Here is a 15,114-nt window from a genome sequence, read left to right on the forward strand (position 1 = left end):
CCTACATAACGTCCCAGTAGATATGGAATCAAATAGAAACCCCTTACATTCGTGGCAATATACCTTTGCTTAGAATGAATAAGAGTAAATAATTTTTTTTTTTAAATTTTATTGATAATAATTGAATTTAATTTTATTATTCTATTTTTTTTTTAATAAAATAAAATGTTATTAATAATAATTGAATTTAATTTCACTATTCTATCTTTTTTTTTTGTTTTTAGAAATATAGTAAAGAAAAAAAAGAAAAAGAAATAAAAAAAACAAGTTAAAACAAAAAAATGTAAAATGACTAAGACGACACCAGTTATTTTTTTTAATAAAAAAAATAGTTTTCAAATAAAAAATTCAAGCCTCACCTTGATAAAGGAATATCAAGATCACACTGTTCCTTGATTTCGGTCAAAATCTGCTTCTTTGACTCGAGAACACTCATTTTTTTGGCGAAAATAGTTTCAATGAGGAATTTGCATGGCTGGTTAAAAAGAGAAAAAAAATAATCTAAACTAAATATATTTTAAATAAATATTAAATATGAGGATCATTCCAAAAGTATAGCCTTTTTTTTTTTTTTTTTTTACTCAAATAGTTGAAGAGCTACAAAGACAGGAGTGGTACCATTAAAACAAAATCTTTTGTGTCCCAGAATTTATTTTTCTACAGTCACCACCATTTTCCATGCATTTTTGTCAGAAATTCAATGACACATTTCTGCTTTTGACATATGTCCCTGAAAGAGGTTATTTTCTTAGAATCTCATGCCATCAATATCTACAAGAGGGAGATGAAACTTTCAAGTCATGAATGCATTGTTCAGTCATCATAACAATGCAATTTGAAATCACCTCTGATCCATTTGAGCAGAATAAAAAAAGCAGGAGGCATTACTTTTGGAACACCCCTTGTAATACAGTTAAAGTCATACAATTCACTTTTTACAGTTAATCTTTGATAATATATGTCCTCCTCAGAATTTGAAGTTAAAACATAATTGTACTTGTGAATCCTTCTTTAAACCAGATATAACTCGGCGTTCACTCGGTTTCTCTGGAGCATGATTATGCCGAGCATTGCCGCTGAACGCTATGTAGAAGAAAATAGCAAAATTTACAAATGTAGAAACATCAACAGTAAAAAAAAAAATTTTTAACTGAAGATATTTTTTTTCTCCAAATAAATAATTTTTAAGCAAAATTTCTTTTTTCTTCAAATAAATAGGTGTTAGCAATTTTTTTTTTTTTTTGTTTAATAAATAACAAAAGTTGGGGTGGTTTTTTTTTGTGTGTGTTTGTTTTGCTTTGCCGATTCAACTGGGAGTAGTTGGAATCTTGTTTTTTTTTCCCCCCAATGCCAGGAAAATTTCCTTACGAAGATGTTTTTCCTGAAACTTTTGGACGGCACCAGACAATGGCAAAGTGAACAGAGAAGAGGTAGCAGACATGTAAGGAAGCTCTTCACCAACCAGGTAGCTTTTTTTTCTTTTTTTTTATACAAATGGATCGCTACCAAATTTTTGTCCCCACATAAACTCTAAAAGTGTCCAAAAGCTCCCAGCTGGTTTTGCATTGCTTGTTGCAACTGTTTGGCCTCCTTCCACATTTGCTCCACATGATTCATAGTTGCCTGCGTTTCAGGATCTACAGTTAAATGGTGATATATGCCTTCCAACAGTCTGATACAACTGCGGTCCCCAGCAGAATATATTTTTTTATTAGAGGGTTTCTGCGTTTCAGTTTGGTACATTCACCAAGAAACCCTCCTTATCTGTAGGGTCATATTGACCGAAGACCCAGACCAGTTTAAGTAGTTTGGCGACATTATGTTTGCATCAGTTGAAAACAGACTCATCTATCTCAACCGTATGGCCTGGGCCTCCCATCTGCTAAGGATTCCTGAGCAAATAATCCTGGCAAATGTCTTGCAGGAAATTCTTCCAATCAACTATAGTATGCACCGATCCCAACCTACATTCACGAAAGTTTTTATTCATTGCCATCTCAAACACCCAATTTGACAATGCACGCAATTTTTCAGCTGTGATTTTGTGAAGAAGGTTCCAGTCTGGATTGCTGTCCACCGTCGACATTTAATGTTCCCACATTTCCAGCCATAGTTGTCAGTAAGGCTCCCTTTTTTTTTGCTAGGATGCACTTATAGTTGTAGCTTGCACATTTTATCGATTTTGCCATTAGTTTTCACTATTGACAAAAAGTCAACTATGGTGTCTGGAGCTGTTGGGCAAAGATGGTCAAATTCATTTTGTTTTAGATCTTCTCTTCCTGACTTGCATGTAAGAAATGATGGATTTTTTTCTTTTTCTTCCAATTGGGATCCAAATTATTATCTGCTGCTCGAGCACGTGCACGTGTGTCGTGTTGAAACTCAGCACACAGCATTGTGATTGGCTGATCGCTATGTTACATCAGACAGCAGCTAAACCTGAGCTGTTGATGCGTTCTGGAGAAAACTGCGCAAACGCGGAGTTACATCTGGTTCAAAGGATGCACAAGTACGAATAAAATTTTTTTAATCATCATTTTTTTTTGTTCATTCAATCCGTATGATGTTGAACTGGAATCAGAACATAAGAAAACATAAAAAAATCAATTTAAAAAAAAAAAAGTTGCTTGCTATGGTTTTCCTAACGATTTAATCTTTTAATAACCCTAATTTACTATTTCTAATTAATTGTTTTTTAATTCAACGACTATTTTGATTATAATGCAACACAGAGTTTGTTTTGTTTGTTTTGTTTTTTTTTTTTGCAATATTGTTTCATTTCCTGGACAAATATTTAGCATTTGTGTTCAAATGTTTCTTTTTTTAAAAAGGATCGACTTGATTCTTAACAAGTTACAATCTATTTCTACATTGCAAGTGAAAAGACAGATTTCTTTCTTTTCGTTTCTTTACAGTCACATTTAAAAGATAAATTTGTATCTAAATCACCAAAATGTAGAATGTTTATATGAAGAAACAAGTTTTTTTTTTCAGAATTTATGAGACGAGAAGTAATTTGTATTATTTTGATTATATTGAACTACTGTTCTCAACTTGAATGTTATTCGCAGTCATTTAATATAAAATAAAAGTTACATTAAACCATGCGAATCACATCTAAGATGAGAACAGTAATAATTTTTTTAAAAATCTCAACATATGCACGTATATAAAATTGAAAGAGAAAAGGAAACAAAAATTCTGCTTACATCTGGTTCATTTACTAACAACTGGTAAACTTTGACACGGTATTCACCGGGACGAAGTGCACGACCAAGTTTGATGTTCAACTAAAAAGATATCAAATGAAACCGATTTTAGATGAAAATCGATTGTCAAAATGTGATCATTAGAGTGCAAACAATTCAGAGAGAAATGTCACAAAGATAAAAATTTTAAGCAAAAGAAAATTATAAGAAAAACAGAAAAAGAACTTTCTTAATAAAACAATTCTACCTTTCCGTCTTCAAGGAATGACAAGTTTTCCAGCAACTGAGTGCTCTCAAATTCCTGATTGTTAGAATACACACGAAAAACCTAGAATATAAAAAAAATAAGGACGTTTTAAAAGGTTTTCAATTCTTTTTATAAAGAAGAAACTCAGTAAAAATGATTATTTTTGATAATCTAATCTTTGCTGTCTAAACCAGGGCTGTGGTGGTTTGTAACAAAAATGTTCAAATTAGAATCTGATTTAAGAATTTTTCTTCAATTATTAAATTAATGAGACTGCCCCTGGGAAGTATGCGGTAGATAATGCTGATACTAATTGTAATAAAAAAATTGTTAGGTCAAGTTAAAGAAACTTAATGAGTGAATGTGAATAAAATATTGTGAGATTTAAAAAAAAAAATCATTTCTGTATTTGTTTCAATATGCAGAAGAAATCAACACTTGAATGGATAACAAAATAGAATAATAATTGACCAACTATAACATTAGAAAACGAGAGTGAATATTATGATTAAATAGCAAAGGAAGACGGGTCTTTGACATTGAGTTTTCACCCATTGTCTGGAACCCCAGTCAGAGTATATAGAAGAGTGCAAGAAAACATTACAACATCAAAAAAAAAGTTAATAAAAATTTCTTGAGCGTTTTTTCAAGTTTTCAATCATAACGTTTTAAGAAATTTGAGACGAATTCTCCAAAAGCGTTTCTCTTTCAGCCTCATGTAACAAGTCTTATTTCAGCAAAGAAATGGAGTGAACCATGTTGCAATTACTTATAGAATTTTCGTTTTAATGACGACAGACATGTTCTTTGAAGTTTTGAAAACAGTTTGTTTTTTAACAAAATTGTTCTGCTCTCATTTTACAGCTTAAATGAAAAAACTTAATTTAATTGAAAACAAGTTATCTCCCCTGCACCTTGCTTTCTAAATTAAGAACTTTTAGAGTTATCTCCCTCTGTACTCCAGATTTACTTCCCTTTTTTATTTCTTCTGTTAAACAGGGAATATATTGGTTGATACCGAATCTGTAACCGGTGGTTTCTTTAGTGGACTACGCGGGACGAAAATGTCAAATATAAAAATAATCTCGACGGAAAAAACGTTTTTTACTTTTTTGTGATATCTTGAATAAATATACCTGTTGATTACTAACATGATGTCATCTTCAGACTTATTTTTTATTGCAACGAGTATTGCATGTCGTGGCAGTACAATAAAAAAATTCAAATGTTTTAAAAAAAAAAAAAAAAAAAAAGTCCATGATCAAAATTTATTTTTTTTTTTTATTTTTTTTTTGTAATTTCCCCATCTTATTTGTTACCACAACCTTTCAACAATTTTTTTTTTCTCTCTAGCATACTTCAAATGTTTTATATTGAATTCAGAAACTATACACTAGGAATTTTTAATAACCCTTTATTGGAGCCCTAGGAATATACTTGTCGAGTTGAGCTGGCTTCATTCGTCGCCTGCACCACTTCCTGACCAATACAAATGTAATTAAGTCTTATTTTGCTTTAGCTGAGGATGGGGTGTCCTACTGGATGCCAAACATTCACCCATTATATTCAACCGAGAGATCTTTTCAATATTCTAACAGTTATTTGAATCTCTCTTGCATTTGGTCCACAGGGTATATTTGCCAGGTAGTTTTTTAAATTATTTTGCATTGTGCGTTGCTCCTATAATTTACTGGAATGATGGAGATCTTAAGATTTCAGTTTCTTTTCATGTTGTAAACCGTATGTTATAAATGGTTAGATTCAGATTTAAACAATTTGGGGGGGGGGTTATATTTTGCCCTGGTTGCAAGTGTTCACTCTGGTCGGATTAAGCCGCCTTCTTCCTACGTTTTGAACAATGGCAGTCAATGCATATTGGTCTTGAGCAAGGTTGCACAAGATGGCTAACTAGTCGAAATTTCACTATTGAAGGTCGACCAATTGTGGATCTGAGAGCTCAGCCAAATCTTGATGGTTGTTACCCAGGTTCTCAACTTTCCAATGACACACTTGTACCACCCATCATTTAGCAAGTTAACTGAAGAACGTCACATGGTCTGGATTTAAATCATGCCTATAAACAATTTTTTGTGTAAAGAACAAAAGTCATCGCAAATCTTTACGTGACACTATAGTGTCATGAATGCATATTGCGGTGAGGTGGGGTGTTTGACTGGACGAGATGGGGTGGAGGAGTGCAGAGAAATGCAAAGACTAGCAAAATAGGACCAACCGACGAGCTGTTACAGGCAAACCAGATGGTATATTGTCTCAAAAATGGAGACAGAATTGTCTATGAGATATCAAAGGAGATGTTTGTATTAGAAATGACATTAGATAAGGGCCGCACATAGTGCTGGGCGAAAGAAACCCAGGGGACTGCCAATAGATATCAGTGTGAGCAACAACCCCCTCCCAGGAAAGAGAGAGAGAGGTGTGTTGAGTGGATGAGACAAGAAGAGGCTCTGAGAGGAAGAGAGAAAGGATGTTTTTAACCACTCTCTGAGGGAGAGGTGAGGAAAAAGGGTTTGATTCAGAAAAAGGAATTCTAAAATGAGTAGAGTTATAGCCAGCAAACTGAACAGCTGGGCTGGTCAAGCGTTCCCGATTTGAGAGGCCTCAGAGCCTGATGTTATGATGTTAACTAGCCTGTGTTAATGGGAAATCTGAAACTTTACTTTTCTGGTCTTACATCGTTCACTGCTATAGCTAGTTACCTCAATTTAGACAGTAGCTGTTATGAAGTAATGAACTTAATAAATAGTTTGTTATTGTTATAAACTTGAGTTCTGTTTGTTTGTGGTGAGGACTCTTCATTTTGCAGCAAGCTGCAGGAACCAGTGGAGGGATTGATGTACCCGGAGACTACACAGGATAGGAGACGATTCGGTCGAGAGGCAAACGCCCCACCATGGAAACACAACATGTGAAGACGATCAATAGGCCAACTTGTGATGGAATAACGTACGATCAAAAGAGCACCTGTCATATCGGGTGCAGTTCGACGAGGATAGAGACACCCGGTATGGATGGTGCCGTATGGTCCCGTTATAACGTGCATCTCAAAGTGAGACATGAGGTCAGAACCAGTATAAAGATCTGATTTCAATGAAATTTAAATGTGTATATGACTAATTCAGAAGTTCTGGAAAAATTTCTGCTTCTAGTTTCTAATTTAGGGACAAAAAGAACAGGGCAGAGGGATAAAAAAAAAATTATGAAGATAGTGAAAAAGTGTTCCTTATTCAATTACAAGTAACATGTTTTCTAGTTACGTGTCTTCAATAGGTTTCCAGACATTTTTGTACAGGCATCTAAAATTGTCATAGATTCTTGAAAATTTAGTATGCTATTGCTATACATCTTATGAGATGACCAATTTTTATGTTTTAAGTTCAAATGAACAGCTACAGCAGAAATTGGAATACCCTCTACTAAAGACTGATTGTCACAGCTGGTAAATTTTAAAAATACAATCTGGACGTGAAGACACTTTAGAAGAACAATATATAATTGTTTTAAACTTGGAAAAAATGCCACAGAAACATATGGAATGCTTCAGTTGTTTTTAGACCATCATGCTTGAATCGAGCATCAGTTTTTGAGTGGCATAAGAGATTCAAGGAAAGCAGGGAATCTGTGAGGGATGATGAGAGGTGTGAGAAGAGTAAGGAAGTCAAAACACCAGAGTTGATTGGCCAAATAAAGAATTTCAGTGATAAGGACTGTCGTGTGTCTATAGAGACGATAAATGCACACTGTGATGTCAATGTGGACACACAATTATTCACGAGGAACTAAAGATGCGGAAGATTTGCGCAATTTGTTCCAAGGGTGCTCAGAGAAGATCAAAAAGAAAGACGTTGTCATGACAACAGGGAGATAGTTGAACTGATTCAGATCCCACATCTAACATTTATCAAGCATAGAATTGCCGCAGTTTTAGTTTTATGCAAATCGTTGATTTTGTACAAGTATTATTAAAATTTTATCTTGCTTTTAAATATATTTGTTTTGTCTTTATAAATTCAATTCCATATCAAAAGAACTAACAGACTTCAATTTTGAAAAATATGAACAAAATTTTAAAGACACGTACCTTGAAATTTTCAGATGACAAACCAATATACGGTTCCAATTCTTTCTTGAAAGCACCAAGTGTTATCCTCTTGTCGACATTTACAGTGAGTGCTAGATTAAAGAGAGAAAAAAAATTTAGGTCATCTTAACATTTTATACGATCGAAAACCATTTCGAACAAAAGTAACATTTGTACTCAGAATCTGACCAACAACACACGAAATAGTAGCCCTTTGTTTAACTTTATGTTTAACTATGTTTAAAACTTTCCAATAGAAGAGAAAATAATGTTTACCAATCCTAAGGATGAGACTTGCATCTGGGTTCTTTCAGTATTTCACTGTGTTAAAAATGGTGAGATGATATTTTTTTTTTCCATATGGGTTATTTTAAAAGGAAATTTCTCACAAAATGACTGCTTTTGACGATAATTCACTTTGTTCGATGCAGGAGGATGGCAAAACTTCCCTGCATAAAATACAACTTGAAGATGTCTTTAGCAAATACTTCAGTATAACTTGTTAATTCAGAGACATGTTAAACATTGGAATAACTGCCAGCTGGGCAAAAGTTCTGTTCTAAATAATGGGACGAAGCACATAGAAGATATGCAATTTTTTTTTTTTTTTTTTTTTTACATATTTGTAGTGCAAATGTCGACATGATCTTAAAGAACAAAATCTTTCAAGTCATATTGTCAAGTTTTTTAATAATCTGTTCAAAAGGCAAAATCATTAATCTATTTAAATGAAAAGAAAAAAGAAAAAATTCGGGGGGGGGGGGGGGCTATTCCTAACTTGGATTCAAGATGTTTTTAGTGGGATGTTAAGAGTTTAAAAGAAATTTTAAAGTTATCTTTTAACGACTTGTAACTTAAAAGTACTTTGCCTCATAATTTCAAAATCTCAAATTATACCTGTTCGAAAAAAAATTTTTCGAATGATTCCACACACTAGTTTCCACTCTTGTTGATAATCTTTGTGATTTCTCATATAAGTATCAGTTTCTAAAACGAATTGAGGAAACTGGTATTAACTTGTTAATTCTACATTTTTTTTTTTTTTTTTTTTTTGCAATCCAGCAATCCACACAAGCCGCATTGACTGGTTGGTTCATAAATTCTTATTACATTGAAGATGACAGCTGCTAAAATCAACAGATATTTGACAGTTATTAACAAGAAAAAAGAAGACAGGAGAGAGAATGAACAACTGCTACATGCCATCAATACAACACTCCAGCTGTTTATGCGATTAGGCTGCCATTCGGATAATCTGCTGGAGACAAGAATAGATTTGTGTAATGTTACAAACAGATATTTAGATGCTGGAATACTTTGTGGTTTTGTTGGTACAGTACGATGAACAAGGACATTAACACAGGAAATTAAGTGGAAACAAAACGAATTTGATATACTGAACTAATAGTTAGCAGATCTATGAACCGATTGTAACCATGTTTTATCAGCTCTGCGATGATTACAATTAACAGTTTGGGCACTTTGTATGAGAGTCGTTAAGTATACACTGATAATTTAACCAAGATTATTTTCCCTTTGTAAAAAAAAACAAAAAAACTTAAACCTGACATTGGTTTACACATGTACAGTTCTGACCAAAAGTTTTGCAACACCATAAAAAAAACACCTACAATCTACCAGTTAGAAGCACTAATTGCCAAAACAAATTAAACTCAGACTAAAGAATTAAGGAAGGAACATTATTAAATTTATAAAAGTTTAAATATAAATAATTTTGTTTACTTGAAAATGGTTTTAATTTGCATTTTAATATGGTAGAGCAGAAAATAACTGTGGTCTGCTATCGGTACTCGGATTTTTTATAGCATTGCAAAAAAATTTTTATAGCACTGCAAAAAATATTTCATAGCATTGCAAATGAAAATCTAGGAGAGAGTGGTTTGCTAGGTCCAAAGTATAGTTGGAAGCAAACCGACAGGCAAGCAGGTTTGCCATGCAAACTTCAAGATTGTTGGATAGAGAAATTGTTGATTGCCCATTATTTATTGCACTGTTATAGATTTTCCAGAAATCACAAGTACCTAATTTTTGCACTTCAATGCGTTTTCTGGTGGATTCTCTCTTAGCTATGGTTATTTCTCTCTTACAGTTACTTCTAGCTTTTATAAACTTTTTTTTTATTTGTACTGGACTTATGTTGGGTAAATTTGCGGTATACATGCTGCCTTTGAGCAATGGCAGCTGCACAAGTAGAAGTAAACCATTCGAGAGAGTGGGGGTTTGCTATAAAACTTCAAAGTGAGAACATTTACTTCAATTGCTGCTTTGAACCATTAGTGGGACACATTGCTAAAACAATCTTTCACTTGGTGATACAGACAACAAAATTGAAATTTATCAGGTTTGCTTCTGCAGCCATCTTGAAAACTGGCAGCCATCTTGAATTTTCTGATGGCTAATGTTCTTTTCTTAAAATGTATGTTTTGAACATCATTTGTTCCAATTTTGGTGCTTTTATCAGTAACTGAAAGATTCTTATGCAATTTTATCCCTAATGACCTTCCAGTCAGTCTAATTGTAGTACCTTATCATTTTGAGCAATGGCTCGTCAACTTGAGAGTTTAGGGTGAAGTCTATCATTATCACAGTATGATCAGCATTCCCAAGAGGGCAATGGGCATTTGTTATACAATCCTCAGGAACTGTTGCCAGAAGTGAGGCTTGCTGATCCTGATAATCTGGGAGATGGGTCGGGAACATAACTGTTTGTGTCAAGGAATGGGATATAGAAAAGTTATGTGTGATACTACCAGCTGTGTGTGTAGTTAGTTACCTTTAAAAAATCACATCAATGTTTCATTTTTGGAATGCATGCAACTGATGGACAACCATTGTTAAAAAGTATATTATGTAATGCTCCTAAACACAAATAGTGATCACACTAATGACAACAAAAATAGTATCACACTCCCCCCACCACCACCATTGTCACAATGTTAATTAAGTTAATTTCTGAAGACATTAAAAAAATTTTGTATAAAAATTTTTTTTTTAAATACCAACTACTATCAAGATTAGAAATCACAGCCAAAACTAATAGGTTGCATACTAACTGCAAAACACTAAAATATATGTTATTCAACTTTATCATATTTAAAAACACTGAAGAGCGAGATATTGAAACCGATGCAAGATTTTAAATATCTGGGTTCATGGATTGCAGATGGCAAAACAGACATCGAAGTTCTAATCAAGCTGGCATAGAAGATGCTAAACAAGTTAGAGAAAATTTTGAAATCAAAACTGAAAAGAGAGTTTAAGATCCAGTTCTTCAAATGCACAATTGAAAATGTGTTGGTGTATGAGAGAGAAAGATGACCCCCCCTCCCTTTTTTCTATGGAAATCGCTTCAAACATGGCATGAAGCCATTTGTTTATGGAGCTTTAAAATACTTTACGTACTCTTGTTCTTCATTTTTTTTTTTTTTTTTTCTGGTTTAGATAATAGATATTTTATTGCGATAAATTACTAATTAAATATCAGACATAATTTAAATACGTAAAAAAAAAAAAATATTGACAACAACCTTCAACAATTAAGGTAACCAGTTTCTGCTTGAAGTATTTTAATGTCAATCCCAAAAATAAGAATACAGCTGTCTGCAAGTTATGTGAAGCCATCATATCAAGGGTGGCAAATCAGCAAAAGCTTTTACGACTAATATGTGAAACCATTTTAGAAAAGTTCATCCAACAGAAACAAAAGTTGCAGATAAGAAATGGAAACAAATGTTCAGGAACAGATATTCCAGAAACAAGTTGCAGAAGCAACCAGCCTCCAGCGAAACACCAAATTAGAATAGAATCAATATTGGTCAAGAAGAAAATTTGGGATATTAATGATAAGATGTCACAAGAGATCCATTATCTGATCAGAGAAATGAATGCTGTTGATACTCAATTATATTCTGTAACATCTGACATTGGATTTAATAGGTTTCTGCAAAACTTTGTCCAAATTACAGTATTCCATCAAAATAGTACTTCACTGAAAAAATAATTTCAGATATATTTATAAAAAGTAAAAATTTAAATCATCTCTGGATGAAATTGCAGCATTTCTTTGACTAAAAGCATTTGGATACTTATAATAGATAATGCTCGCTTTCTGAGTTTGATAGGTCATTGGCTTTCAAATGATTTTGAACAGTACAGAGGTGTGCTTAATGCGACATTCTCTGATACACACCCAGATGCAAGAATAAGTGAACAATTGCACAATGTTCTAGATGAGCAGAAAATCTCTAAAAACACAATTAACAATTGGATTCTACATCTTTTATATTCTACTGATGATAATGAAGCAGAATCTGGATACATTCACTCAAGCTCTGCTGAGGGTTAAGAAAATCAAAGTGGAAGTAAAACTGTATCTCGTAAGCTTATTTTATGAATTAGCTTTAAATAAGCCTACAGTAATAAATTCAAACTTAGAACAGGATCACATGAATCCAAAAAATAATTGCATTGTGTGTGATATTAGATCCATGAATTTGATATAACATACAATGCAATTATTCTTCAGATTTTTTTTGATTCATGCGATCATGCCCAATTCTTTAAGATAAAAAGTTCCTATTTTTTTGATGAGTCTGAGCGGAAAATATTCAAAATTAACAGAATATGATTGTTTTTTATACAGGTTATATTTATAGATACATATAAATATATACACACACATATATTAGTCTTTATTATAAAACAGAAGATGCATAGTTTAATATATAATACTTTACTAGTAGCAAAAAAAAAAAAAAAATTGTTAAAACCCAAAGTTGGTAGCAAATAAGAGGGTTCATACCTATCTCAACGCTACTGATGCATAGTTGAAAAGAATACATCAGATTGCATTAAACCTACAACCATTTAATACTAAAGTCAATACACAAAATATAAACAAAAAACATATGATGAGTGGGGACTTATGTTACAACCAAATCCCTCAATTTTCCTCCACTATGATAAAGAACTAAGTGCATTTATTTGTAAATATATATCCGTCTTGTCACACAAAGGTCTGCTTTGTGAATAAGGGAATGGAGAACATAAATTTATTTTCATAATCAGAAGTGATTTTTTTCCTTTCTGCTTTCTATACAGATTTATGTATTTTTTTTTTTTAACATTCCAGTTTGAAATGTATTTTTTCTGCTAATGTCTTTGCTGTCAAAATGTTCAGTTATGTTTATGCTAAAATTTTTTATGCTCATCAAAAATGATTGGCATTTTTCAAATTCCAAGAATTCAGTTCCTAATCTATTTAAAGAAAAAAAAGAAAGCATTAGAAAGATGTAAAGCATAATCGTGTCAACAGTCCTCATTAGGTCACAAAAGTTAAGCAATAATGAGCCTGGTCAATACCAGATGGGTGACCATTTGGGAATACCATGCATTGTATATAAGAGAATTTCAATATCTCCCTTCTCGGTCCACAAAATAAACAGAGACTGGATTATTTCTGTAATGACCTGGTCCCTGCTGATTGTAGCGTTATGCTGGTTCTATGCGGTTCTACAAGATCCACCCTCCCAGGCTTTGCCTTCTCTCTTTGAGAAGGGGTTAGTTTATAACTAATCACCTGAGGCGCCCTTACCGAAGAATGCGGACGGGGCTGCCCAGGTATTTTTTACAGGTCGGAATACTCTCTTCAGGGGGTGCTGACCTCTCAATCTCACTTTCCAACCTTGGTGTCACAGTTCTTGTGGTGGGAGAGAACTAAATAACTTCCACACACACACACATATCCCTGCAAGAATTGCAAAATCTAATATTATCATCTCTCTTGACAGGGATATGCAGGTGACTGGGGATCCTTTGTGAATTTGATATCCCTAGGAAACTTCCTCCTTCAGAAGAAGCTTGTTCCACCAGCCTAGGGTAAATGCCATTTCAGATTAGAGCAGAAAGCAAACCAATAGTAAGTTATGCCATCAAAAATGAATTTAGAAAGAAATTCCTCACTCTAAAAAAAGTACTAGCAAGATTTAAAGCATAATCATGTCGACAGTCCTTATTAGGTCACAGAAGTTAAGCAACAATGAGCCTGGTCAGTACCCGATGGGTGACCATTTAGGAATACCAGGCATTGATATGTAATTCTTTCTTCTTTATCTCATCAGATGGCATAATCAGATTGACACACCGGTCCTCATCAGATCACCAAAGTTAAGCAACATTGGAAATACCAGATATTGTATGTAGGAAAATGCCAACATTTCTGGCAGCTCCTGTATCCCACATGGCCTCCAGGTCTCTGCCACTGGATCAGGTTAGTTGGGATAAGAGAGTTAGGCTAACTCTATGCAAACCAACATCACTTTAAACAAACTCCTAGCACGTCATTCATTATCTTTAGATGGCTGTTGTCATTCTGATGGACAAACAGTTTGTTGTTTTTTAAATGTTTAGGTCATCAGAAATTTTTTTTTTTTCATCATTTACAAAAGTAATACACTAGTTAATTATGGAAAATAAAATAAAAATATACTTGATTAAATCGACAGACAATTCCATAGTTTGTAACAGCATCCATATTATCTCACAACAGAAACATGTATAAAAAAAAAAACATAGTTAATAAATACACTCACTTCTTTGATCAAGTCCAACATTTTCTACAGCCTGAAAGTAACGTCTATATTCTTCATCGTCGAGGTCCTGTTCATTGTTGTCGTGATACCAGACCTCGTTGCAGTCCTCCTTCTCCTCCTGACCAGAAGACGTATTCTGTTGCAAGTAATCCACTACACTGACACCGTGGAGATGGTCTTCCTGCATTATCTCTCCGTCCCCACCCCTTCGTCGTCGGTCGTTGTCATTGCCCCCTTCATAGTCACCAGCAGCTGAACCCGGGCAGCTGCCACCAATTTGGTTGACCAAGGATGCTAAATCATCTACTGGTGGAGGTGATTGCATATCTGATATACATGTGCCAAAATTGGCATGCAAACTCAACTCTCTGTTCATCTCCTGGGAATTGGTACTACTAGTGCTGCTACAACAACTCGTGGCCAGAGGACTCACCGTTCTTACCCCTTCGACTGCCGGTGACAACAACGGGCTTATGACAATGTCTGATGGGTAATCCTGCCCATGGTCACTGACCTGCGAAATAATGTTTCCATGCTCTGACCGATAATGCATGCCATTGCTAGCCGAATCGAGCTTAAATAGTTCCATAGTTTCCTGACAGGTGTCAGAGTTGATGGCTGCAATTGATGGCATCGCTGCAGTGTTTGGTGAGGTAACATGTTTGGTAGCTGCCATGGTAGTTGGTTCCTGAGGTCCTGCAGCACCGTCGGCACCAACATCGTTGTCAGGGAACATTGTACTGTTAATATTTCTGTCTTTGTGAGAACCAAAATATTCTCCACCCCTTATAGATTCCATGTTGATTTGATTTTGAGGTACCTTGTCTCCAGGAGAGACCAGGCACCTGTTGTTACTGCTTTGGTAATTGGACCGTTTGGATGAGGCATAATGACTGCTCAGGGAAACATATTCTTGAACCTCAGCTGAAAAAAATAAATAAATAAAAT

General features: G+C 34.1%; 1 protein-coding gene across 2 annotated transcripts in view; it reads right to left on the minus strand.

Annotated features, from left to right (window-relative positions):
- Nucleotides 1–15,114, minus strand: part of LOC145291263 (ubiquitin carboxyl-terminal hydrolase 47-like) — a 173,713-nt gene that overhangs the window by 15,606 nt on the left and 142,993 nt on the right. For both annotated transcript variants that reach the window (XM_080136872.1, XM_080136873.1), the window contains exons 25-29: nucleotides 14,167–15,090; nucleotides 7,556–7,647; nucleotides 3,457–3,537; nucleotides 3,210–3,290; nucleotides 360–475 (exon numbers count right to left, since the gene is read on the minus strand). In XM_080136872.1, coding sequence (XP_079992998.1) covers nucleotides 360–475; nucleotides 3,210–3,290; nucleotides 3,457–3,537; nucleotides 7,556–7,647; nucleotides 14,167–15,090 — 1,294 coding nt within the window. The remainder of the gene's footprint in view (nucleotides 1–359; nucleotides 476–3,209; nucleotides 3,291–3,456; nucleotides 3,538–7,555; nucleotides 7,648–14,166; nucleotides 15,091–15,114) is intronic.

Source organism: Euprymna scolopes, chromosome 12 (assembly GCF_053919585.1).
Source record: "Euprymna scolopes isolate OS-2025 chromosome 12, ASM5391958v1, whole genome shotgun sequence".
Lineage (NCBI taxonomy): Eukaryota > Metazoa > Mollusca > Cephalopoda > Sepiida > Sepiolidae > Euprymna > Euprymna scolopes.